The sequence below is a fragment of the Bidens hawaiensis genome, unplaced genomic scaffold (genome assembly GCF_021521415.1).
Source record: "Bidens hawaiensis isolate Kalapana, Puna unplaced genomic scaffold, B.hawaiensis_p1.1 tig00004839_1, whole genome shotgun sequence".
NCBI lineage: Eukaryota > Viridiplantae > Streptophyta > Magnoliopsida > Asterales > Asteraceae > Bidens > Bidens hawaiensis.
This window is the reverse complement of record NW_027491303.1, coordinates 1592969-1605014: the sequence shown is the minus strand read 5'-3', so window position 1 is coordinate 1605014 and position 12046 is coordinate 1592969. Positions and strand designations below refer to the sequence as shown.

At 37.4% G+C, this 12046-nt stretch overlaps 1 protein-coding gene across 1 annotated transcript; it reads left to right on the top strand.

The window, feature by feature from the left end:
- The first annotated feature begins 796 nt into the window (after positions 1-796).
- Positions 797-3378, top strand: LOC143628212 (uncharacterized). Its single transcript, XM_077097857.1, has 6 exons — positions 797-983; positions 2307-2392; positions 2481-2627; positions 2719-2842; positions 2931-3214; positions 3286-3378. The coding sequence occupies exons 1-6, from the start codon at positions 797-799 to the stop codon at positions 3376-3378; spliced, it is 921 nt and encodes a 306-aa protein (XP_076953972.1).
- Positions 3379-12046: the final 8668 nt, after the last annotated feature.

Genomic DNA, 12046 nt, shown 5'->3' with positions numbered 1-12046 from the left:
TAAACTAGTTAAATTGAATAAGGGATTAGAAATAAATTTTCCTTTTTCTCTTTTTACATCGAATGGTGGTTCTCGTTTGAATGTTTGATCTCACACACGCAACTTTATCTTAAAGTATCCGTTTTAAAGAAAAGGTCTCACCGGTGATGGCCATGTTTAGAACGCGTTCAGTTAAAAAGTACTCCTGATCATTATATTAAGCAAATTTTGTTTTAATAATCAAATTTATTTCTAATAGACCGAAAATAGTTATTTTGACCTATGCCATTCTTACTATCACTTTCATTCTCAAGGATAATTTCACTCTATTAGAAAAACAACTTTATTTGCCCTAACGAACAAATGATCACTAACTTGTATCCCAATTAGGTCGAATATTAGAGAAACACACTATAAAAATTAATCTAATTTATTATTATAATGTAATATTAAAAGCTTTGATTAGTACAACATTCATATATAATGCTTTTTTGAGCACTTTAATGGTCTGTCTAAAGACTCAAAACAGAAAGTGCATGTATTTCCTTGGCATTTATTAGGGTAAAAGATATAAATAGAATTAGATGAGTACTCACGTAACATTAGTCGGTCATGAGGTCACAAGGCTCTCTATATACATCTTCTTCAATGTTTCTACATGTAAATTTAGACAAATATGATCATTGCAAACTCTCATGCTAATTTTAGCCTTGACAATAGTAATCACTTGTCTATAAATCATTAGTCTTGCATGTTCTCTCTCATATACGCATTCTACTTTCTGTGGTGCAAAAGATAACTCAGGTTAGTTGCGAAGATGAGCCGTGAGATTGAGCTAGAAGAAATCGGTTTTGAGAGCGATCATTCTGATGATCATCTGCTTCCGTCCTTGACAATCGTTAACGCTCCGCGTTTAAGTGAGATGCACTTTCATGATGATGATGATGTTGAAGCAGGAGGTATGGTCACTTGTCGAATTTGTCTTGAAGGCGCGGGTGATGCAGGTGAATATATTTTATGGTTTTCAGTAATTTTGAAATTAATTTGCTTATATATGAAGTGATTTGTTTAGTTTTAGAGTTATATGCTTTGTTTGTGATTATATTATAGGTGTAAGTAATATATTAATAATGCGTGGACCGCTTGTGTGATCAAATATGTATCTACAAAGTTGTTTGCTGCTTATGTGGTGTCTTAAGGTTATTGTCTTTCAGATGATTATTAATTTCTTATCATAGTTTTTGATTATCTCATTTGATCGGTGAGAAAAGAAATTAAAGTTTAATGTTTATTTGATGATTTAGTAAAGTGGATCTTGATGCCTACATGCTTCAAAATAGATATAAAATTGTAAGAAGGTTGTCTGAGTTCATTTGATGCATGGTGGTGATATTATTTAAATCATTGATCTGGAATATGTGGTATTTGTTAAAGTTTTTGAAATTTTATTGTGAAATGTTGTTACACTGTCAATCACACAGCTTATAACTTTCCTTGAACTTAGCTGCAAGGCAGCATATGTAATTGTGTGGCTAACCGGCTATGGATGTGACGGTGTAATTATAGTAAGCGAAGAGAGATACGATATGCGTGCCTTAACTAATTAACGGCCAACGAGTACTTTTTTTTTGCACTTTTGGTATTTTTGCGCTTTTGTAAGGCGAAAAGAGTAGAAAGATTTGGTCTTCACGGCCGGTGAAATCACTAAGTATCCAACAAATTTGGTATGCTACGTCAACATCGTGTCTTGTGTGCGCGCGTTAGCTTAGCGCTGTATCTGTGTGCGTCACTTTCGCGTTGTGTCTGTGTGCGTAAGCGTCACATTTATCCGTGTGCGTCAGCATTGCGCCGTATTCGTGTGCATCTACACCACTACGTGTGCTTATGTAACATTCGGCCTCTCGTACCACCAATATTGTCAGCTTGCCCACAAGAAGCGCCCGGATTTGTTTTTTGTAAGCGGAGGTGGAGACTTCCCAGGTTGTCACTCTTCCTAAACTACTCCTATGCGGGCGCGCTTAACTGTGGAATTCTCCTCACATTCACAAGCATTGCGACCAAAACACATTGATGATATTTTAGGTGGGACATTCTTTATGGCCAGGTAACATAATAGAATAATGTGGGATTTGCCTAAGATGTTACAGCGTGCACGTCAGGCGCATGAGTGAAGCACCATCATTGTGTGTGCCATATATAGTTATCTCCGGCTGATGATAATGTTGTTACTTTCTATAATTTTTCACATTTAGTTCTCACTTCTTTGGTAACAAATATCTCTCATTACGCAACTACTTCGTCATTTACATTTGTCTCTTGTTCCATAGGTGGTGAGCTGATCTCTCCATGCTTATGCAAAGGCACCCAAAAGTTTGTGCACCACTCATGCCTTGACCACTGGCGATCTGTCAAGGTAATGCCTTTGATTACCCTAACCTTTGTGATTTGTTGGAAACCAGTTCTAAGTTTTAACACATTTATGTGTTAATTACTCTCAATAGGAAGGGTTTGCATTTTCACACTGCACAACGTGCAAGGCCCAGTATCACCTTCGAGTCGTCAAGCTAAGCGCCCATTCCTGGCCAAAGATAAAATACAGGCTATTTGTTGCAAGGGATGTTATCATTATCTTTCTGGCTATGCAAATGGTGAGAATTCTTATTATCATTATTGTTATCATGCATTACCAACTACTATTCATTCGCCTACTCTTAATAATCAAATGAGTCGCTCATTCAGCTGGTTGGGCTGCTTGGAGGCATTGCATACCTTGTTGACAATGACGCACATTTCAGAATTTCTCTTGCTGAAAAGCTGAACCTTATACTCTCAACTGATCCTTTACCGTTCTTCTATTGTGTCGGTATGTTTTCTCTGATACAATGTTAACTTTGACACGTTTTGACATAAACCAGTTTTAATTATCTGGTTGAAAGTTAATTGCTGAACAGGTGTGTTTGGCTTCTTTGTGCTGGTTGGGTTTTTTGGGATGGCGGTTCATTGTCTGTCTTGCAACAACGACCCGCATGTTGCTGGATGCCAGAATTGCTTTCTCGGATGGGGAATGCTGGACTTTTTTCCTGCCACAATGGATGTGTGTATTCTTATAATTATCGGTGCTGTGGTTGTATTTGTATTTATTGGTCTCGGGTACGGCTTTCTTGTGGCTACCATGGCAATGCAAAGGATCTTTCAATGGCACTATCACATTCTCACGAAAAAAGAGCTTACACAGGTATATTCATCTTCTAAATTTCATAACAATGTAATACATAAAACATCCTAAATCATTGTTTTGTATTGTAGGAGTATGTTGTTGAGGATCTTCATGGATGCTACACCCCTCCTCAACTGGCTCAAGAAGATGTGGACCGCCTTACTATGTACAAGCTTCTCTAGCAGTTTCACCTAGTACCGGAACGTGCGGGGTGGTAGTATGTTGTATAACGTACCCGTCTGAAGTACCTAGTAATAGTAACAATAAAAACAGTCGTCCTATGCTTGTGTAATATGTATGGTGAAGTTCTCTTATCTTGTGATACATATAATATGTGTGTGGCGTTTATATATTGCCTTCTTGCCATGAATTCATTATCATAGTGACTAAAATACCGCTCATTATATTAGTAAGAATGTAAAAACCAAGAGATTATAAAATACAGAGATTAGAAGTGATGGTTAGATTCACCATCTTGTTAATTTGATTCCTCAACCGTCCGACTCGAATCACTAACGAATATCAAATGATCCCCGTCCCTAACTAAAAGTAATCGTGTTTACAACTAAAAGTAATCGTGCTTTCATCAAACAAATCAATCTTTAAACTGCTTGACATCGCCTTTCTACCTTAGTACAAATATTTAATTAGTGAGCAATGAATTTGAACTGCAGTTTCCTTTGATTCCCTGAGTAGACGACCTTACTTACCCGTACTGGTTATAGGTATTTAAGTTTTATAGATACTGTTTTTTTATTAGAGCACGGCATCTACAACATAAATGCGCCTCGTAAATCCTTTCTAGGTCGTTCCAATTGGACGTTCTTAGATAACATGGAGTATATAGCTTTATTATTCCTATATAAAATAATTAATTAAAAACAATTTAAAAAAACAACTTATAATATAAAAAAAAAATAAAGTATACCGTAGCAAAATGCTTTAAGGTGTCTCGAGTGTTTTTCGGCCATCTCTAGGTACTCGTCGTTGATGTCGGTTGTTTTCTGTTGGCGAGCACGCGTGCCGCTGAAGTAATCTTTTTAATTGCGGTGAATCCTAGCTAGCATCCCTTGAACGCCTGGTTTTTGCTTAAAGTATTCAAACTCGCGCTCAAAATCTTTAGTAATGCGCAAAAAGAAACGTTTGGACATCCGAAAACGATGCCTAAAAGTCTTTGGGTTGTTGAATCTAAGCGGGTCGTTGAAGTAATTTGTCATCAAACGATCATTCATGCTTAAACGGTATCGTTCAATCCGTGTTCTTTTCGAGATCGTGGGTGGAGGAGAACAAAGATATTTCATATAATTTGTTGCGAGTACGGCCGCACTCGAGACTGCGGCATCATCTTCGGTCGTTGCATTGATCCCAAAAAAAACGTTGTATATCGAGGTGAGAGAATCCATTTATAGTTTTTGTAAAGTAGGTTGTATATAGAATTTGAGAAGGAAATTTTATAAAAAGTGTGGGTTTTGATTAGAGAGTGAATGAATTATATAAAGAAAAAAATGAAATTTGTTTAATTAATTAGCCCCTAATAACGGCTATATTGACCAAAACATGCAACATTCAACGTTGTGGATGCAACGTTCATACTGGAAACGCCGCCAAAAACGGCCAAGGGAGTGTGTTCCCTAACGTTTTGGCCCAAAATGTCAACCCATGACGCTCGATTACACGTCTTACAACCAAACACTATGAAGTTTTATAAATGGGCAAATTCCCAAAATAGTTTCTTTAGAGAGAGAGTCCCAAAAATAGCCATTTTTTCTTTAAATTTTTTTAAAATTTGGACTGTCAAGACGTATTGAGAAAAGATAAAAATAAAGAGGGAGCAGACCAAATTTCAAAGAAAAGTTAGGTAGGACGAGATTTGGGGAAATAATGAAGGTAAAGTCAATTTTTTTTTGTAATCTTGGAGCAAAAGTTCAGATATTTCCAAAACTTTTTTTTTTCTTCAAAAAACCGTCTTAAAAGATTGTTTTTTTATGTTTCCTACATTTCCCGTCCATATTTTCAAATTCTTAGAAAAATATATTTTTTACAATTATATCCCTGAACCACCACCATCACCTTGAACCACCACCACCACCGACGCCACCGCCGTTGCCTCCACCACCGCTGCACCCATCACCACTGCACCATAGCCACCGTCACCCTCACCCCATCACCACCACCACTGCACCCACCACCGGTGCACATGCAAATGATGATGATGAAATTAATTTAGAGGTAAGATTTCAATGTATTAGCTAGCTGGTGGTCTTTATGATCTTTAATAATTACAGATATCTTACACCATGCAAAGGTTTTGAGGAGACACATGAGGAAGCTGTGACTCAGTTTCTGCAATTGGTAAGCACTCACTTAAAGCATAGGCTTTTTTTTTTAATTTTTTTTTATTTATCTTTTCCTCACCACAATTCGATGCTCGTTTAATATTTTTCCTAGTTTTACTTCAGGTTTTCACAAATCACCTAAAATGGTTTGAGTTTTGTTACATCACCGTTGCACATGCAAATGATGGTGATGGGTGCAGCGGTGGTGGCGACGACGGTTATGGTGCAGCAGTGGTGGAGGCAACAGCGGTGGTGTCGGTGATGGTGGTGGTGGTGGTTCAGGGTTATAATTGTAAAAAATATATTTTTTCAAGAATTTGAAAAAATGGACGGGAAAGGTAGGAAACATAAAAAAACAGTCTCTCAAAACGGTTTTTTGAAAAAAAAAGTTTTGGAAAAATCTGAACTTTTGCTCCAAGATTACAAAAAAATTTGGAATTTACCTTTATTATTTCCCCAAATCTCGTCTTCTACCTAACTTTCCTTCGAAATTTGGCCTACTCCCTCTTTATTTTTATTTTTTCCCTATGCGTCTTGACAGTCCAAATTCTAAATAATTTTGAAGAACAAAAAAAGGCTATTTTGAGGACTCTATCTCTAGAAGAGACTATTTTAGAAATTTTCCCTAATATTAATTTCAGTCGGCCAAATTTATATTTAATTAGTTAATACATAAGCTAATAATCATCACATCACTATGTGATATGATTTGTTTTACAATCATAAAAAAAACATTTATATAACTCTATAATATGAGACAACTATTTTTTTAGTTTATTGGATTTTAATAATCCAACAATACTTATTGATGAGATTGGCTGATAATAATCTATATTTATTTTGTTGTCGCTGGCGGTCACAAACTTTAAAAAGTTGGCCTACAGTGGTCCCCGGTTAATAAGGACTTAACGATGCTTTACATTTTTCCCGAATTTCAAGCTAATTTTTTAGGGCTTTTGATCGGAAGGAGGATACGAGTTAATTGATATAAAACTTAGTTCGAAACTGTGCTCCAAAACGACGAAACAATGCTTCAATTCAGGTGTTTAACAATTAACAAAAAGTAAGCTGTTTGGATCACCATTTCGAGCTAAGTTTTACATCAATCGACTTGTATCCTACTTCCGATCAAAAGCCCTAAAACATTTGTTTAAAATTCAGAAAAACAGAATAACGTTATTAAGTCTTTTTTAACGGGGGACCGTTGAGGGACAACTTTTTTAAAAATTGGGACCACTAGTGGCGATTAGGGATGGCAATGGGTCGGGTTTGGGTCTGGTTTAGGTGTTCCCAAACCCATACCCGGTTATAAAAGTCCATCCCAAACCCGTCCCAAACCCGTCGGGTTTTAATCGGGTAATTACCCGTCGGGTTTTAATCGGGTAATTACCCGTCGGGTTTCGGGTTTTCCCATCGGGTTTCGGGTTTCCTATCGGGTTTTGACAAAATGTCCGTCGGGTATATGGGTTTGACAAAATATAACTAATCGATTACAAAGATGATTACCATAAAGGTAAAATCTCTCAAATAATTGGCATAAACAAGTTTCGACAAATAATATATTTGGAATATAGTATATATATAATATAATAAGCTATATCGGGTAAATCGGGCATATAATCGGGTAAACGGGTCTATCTTATCGGGTAATCGGGTCGGGTAATCGGGTATATTAGAAATCCCAAACCCGTCCCAAACCCGCGAAAAATTTCAAAACTAATCCCAATCCCGTCCCAAACCCTAACGGGTCGGGTATTACCCGTCCCATTTATGTCGGGTTTCGGGTTTTCCCATCGAGTTCGGGTTACATTGCCATCCCTAGTGGCGATAAAATAAATAGGGATTATTATCGATAAATACTATTCAATAGGGATTATTAAAATCCAACAAACCTTTTTTTAAGTAACGTTATTATTATTATTATAATTAAAGTAATTATTGTAATAACTGTAGTATTATTTTAAAAAATAGCATAACTATTTTATAAGTATAGTAATTATTTTATATATATGGTCATTAAGATGAGATAATTACACTAATATCACCGCCCTTTTCTTGCTCCATTCAATTCGTTCGCTTTGTACAGTTAATCTATTTTTATGCTAAGTCTCTGGTCTCCCCTAGAAAAAGTTGGATTTTCAAAATGAACATATGGGATGTTCGGGTTAACCTGAATCTTTAAATATCAACCCAAATACCTATCCTTAAATATTGATTAGGTTCGGGTTTCTCTTCTTTTGGGTTGGGTGTTTTAGGGCATAGATGGTTGGGGTCTTGGGTGATCACCACAGTCAGGTTAGGTGTTCAGGTGCGGTTAAAGAACCGACCCCTACTCCATTCTCCCGAGACCATGAACTTGAACTTTTAGAGAGATGTGTTAGGATCAAGGACTACTTCAGTGTTATTTAAGTCGCTTTAAGTAGAGGTGTGAGACCTCTTTACAAAATGTTGACAAACAACTCATTACGGATCTCATCCACACAATCAATTTACTGTGTGGCTATGAATTGAATGTTTCTCGTCACAATGAGTCAATGACTTAAAATAGAGTTCAAATTATTTTATGAAAATAAGATTTATAAAAATAATGATTTTTATAAAAAAAATATATTTGAGTAATGTGTTATTCTTAATACAACTCACTAACCTGCTACTTGAATATTCATGGACGTGCATGCTTTATGTTGACTTGAAAAAAATGATATTTAACTTTGAGAAATTACGTTCAGATTTAACAATTTAGTGTTGTCAAATCCTTCATTAACATCCAACTTTGTCTCGATAGAGTCTTTCAGTGGCATGTTTCGATTATCTTTTCCATTACTTAAAAAAAAGGGAGGAATCGATTCAGGTACTTTATTAACTTCAAGAAAGTAAAAGCTTATTAGTCGTTCTTAGAGCTGATAGGCTTTACACGCTCCACTTATAGGCTACCGGTGTCGATTGTGTCGAGCTGACGGGTTGTGGGTTGCATTATTTAACCCGGACATGGCTTGTATTTTTATTCATGCAAAAAAACATTAACCTTAACTTGCACACACTAAAAATCATGTAATCTGAGCACACCTCATTTAACCAATTTATTTGAACGTGTCAAGCTGGTATGTACAATAGGTGTACAGTAATCAAGTTGTAAATGTGTTAATCGTGTTGGTGGGAAGTCAAAGTATGTTAAATAAGTCATAAACGGGTTTGTGAGTCAACTTGCTAACTAAAACAGGTTAACAAAAACACGATCCATTTTCTCGTTCTATTGTTTTCTCTATTATCATATACATATTGATGTTTGTCACAATGAAAAAGAAGCCATGTGGATGTGGTACTTTAAGGCCCGATAGTTATAGTCCCAACATGTTGATTTAATAGGCTGTTTCATGCTGCTATTAGGCCTAAATGCATGTGTTGAATTTCTAGTTTACGCATTTGAACCCACGTGTGTGTTTTTATTTTTTCAAATTTTATAAACCGCCACCATTAATTTTATTCAAGTAGCCTTTAGACAAAAAAAAAATCCATTACTAATTTGACAACTGATCTATGCAGGCGATAAAATGATTTCTTATTATAGGTATTGCTAAACATACCCCATATAACATTTTTACTAAATGTACACCCCATAAACTTATTAGATTAATTATTATTAACTCTTAACATTATTTATATAAATATTAGTCCCTAAAATATTTTGTTCACTTAATAATCTTCACCACATATATCAAATTAAAACCAATTAAGCTATTATTATTAATTTATTCTTTTTAGAATTAATATTGTAAATATTTATAATATATTTTTATAAATTTTAATAGTATCAATATATATATATATATATGTTATTTATAAATATAATAATTCATCGATAATGATAATAAATATTATTATTATGATCAAGACAATAAACACAAAAAAGTGAGGAAAAAAAAACCTTTGCAGTTTTTAATTTAATATTTTAAAGAGAGACAATAAAATACAAAATAATGTTATGTGAAAGTAATATGTAAAATAAAATTCTTAAAAGTAAATGAAAGTTTAGAGGAGATAAAAAAATAAAAAAAAAACTAATATTTTCAATGGATACCATAAAATGCAATACATTGTTACAGACTTACAAGGAATTAATATGTCAAATAAAATTTCTTTAAAGAAATGAAAGTTCAAGGAGGGTATGATAAGTAGAGGAATGAGGGGGGAGGTACGTTTAGCCTAACCCTTTCTTATTGTTAAATCATTAGACCAGCAGAAGAACTACGACATTTAATTAAAGAAACATCATTTAACACACGAAGAATCAGGCGAACCACATAAAGTGTATATTATTTTTTGCTTCTTTCGATATATCAAAAGGCTATGTGAGAGTTTATCTCACTGAAGAAACACTAAGTGACCCAGGGCAGATTACGGATAATCTGTGGGTTAAGTAATGTTTCCCACGAGGATGAGGTCCAGTAGAGAATGTTGTTCTTCAGATGACCTGCAAAACAGACACCGTAAGCTCGTCACTGAGAAGGGGGGGTTCCTCCTTGTGACCACCCTCCGGCGTGAGAATCAGACTAGATTGCTCTGAATATAAGTGTATATTAAGAGATTGCTAGATAAGATAAGATAATGAGATATCAGATGATGTCCTTACCATTCCAAGGTGTTGGAGTATTTATAGCCGAAGGTAGGTTTCCTAGAAGGTACAGCCGGCTGAATAGTATTCCTGTTCTACCAACAGTGGGCTACGCACAAGCCATGTTGGTTGGTGGATAGGCTGCGGCCGACAGTGACAAGATCGGCTGTATACTGTTCCTTTACTGCCGGCTATGCACTGTTCCACCAACTGTAGGCTGCGCACGTCCCACAGTAAGGGTTGGTGAGTAGGCAGCGGCTAATAGTGACAAACAGTACTAGAGGGTGCACCTCCTCGTACTGTTGTCGGTGAGCTGTCACCCTGTGATTGGTTCATGGGTGTCTCTGGTCAGATCGTCTGTTTTGCCCATACCTTGGTAGGTATAGTACAAAAGATCTTCCAGAAGCATACGGACTGGCTCATTTGTGCGGGAGTATTCCCGCCTTGCTCATTCCTTCAGGTGACTACTGAAGTAGCAAGAGTTAGTGCCTTGTGCGTGTAGCCTTGCTATCAGTGCGGGTAGCCTTCCCTGATGGCTTGTATCCGCAACTGCGGGAACAAGCGGGGTACTTCACCATTGGGAGGCTTTCCCTGCGGGTACAGCTGGCGTACTGCGCGTAAGGTCTTCTCTGAGCATGGTGGGTCCTGCGGAAGCAGTTGGTCGTTGCGCAGACGTCCCTGTTCAAGGTGAGTCTTGCGGGTCCAACTGGGCTCTGCTGGGACCTACCTCTTCAAGTCCCCCCAGTCCAATGTTCTTCTCATGAATTATTAATAAGTGAGGTGAACTTTTGGACTAGCAAGGGGTTTTGAAAAGGGTTTTTAGTTTTAAGGTTTTCCGTGGGGATTCTTCCCGCGGTTTTCCTAATGTCACGCAGAAATTCCCGACTTTTCTGCTTGATCTTTGGGTATGAAGCGGGTAGGTCTGTAACCTCCTCGCAAGTCAGGAGCGTTGAGTCCCACTTGTGGATTCTCCATGGGGTTTTGGTAGTTTTCAACATAGTGATCAATTATGTTAAAACCACCAATTCCATCTTGGAGTTTCAAACAATATAGTTCTCGACGTTCCCGCCATGCGGGGATGTTATTCCCGTTTCCGCAAGCATGGCCCAGAAGATCCTTCCTGGTTTGAATTCCCTGCGGAGTGCTAAGTATGTGAAGGGTTTTGCCTTGACACTGTACCCGCACTCGTCTTACGGTTACTTCCAAGGTATTCCTGGCGTCAATTCCCTGCGGGTGCTAAGTATGTGAAGGGTTTTGCCTTAACACTTTACTCGCACCTGTCTTATAGTTACTTGGTAGCCAAGGTAAGGGGTATTTTCCCGCTTTTGAATCTTTTTGAAATTTTGAAATTCGAAGAGTTGGTGAAAGGATAAGAACAGTCCAAACTATTGAAACGTCATCCGACGGTTTCTTCTAACAGTGTCAGGACGTGCAGGAAGTTATGGCGACGTGACAATATATGGTCATTCCAGGCGCTTTTTCAGGCGCGTGGGCGCGAATTTTCGGGCGCGTGGCCGCGAAATTACTGGCACGCGTCCTTTCAACAGCTGTTGCCAGCTTGCTTTTTGCCACGTGTCATAGTTTCATTGCACCTGCGATTTCTCTCTCTTCCGCATTAAATTCACCGCATTGATTGCGATTAGTATATAAAGGGGGAGAGGGTCCTTTGTAATCCACACTTTCACTTCTCTTCATCTTCAAAACGATTTCCGGCGAATACTCACCTTTTCAGTCGAGCATTCTCTTGAAGTCGTTCTCTTTTTCATATCTGCAAGATGTCTTCTGCTTACGATCTTGAGGGTACAGCCCAGGAGGCTGGGGTGCACGCCGAGCACCCGTCATCCACGTCCGACAAGGATGACAAGAGTACTGCTGGTGAGTGCCAGTGTGCTCTGCCTGTCG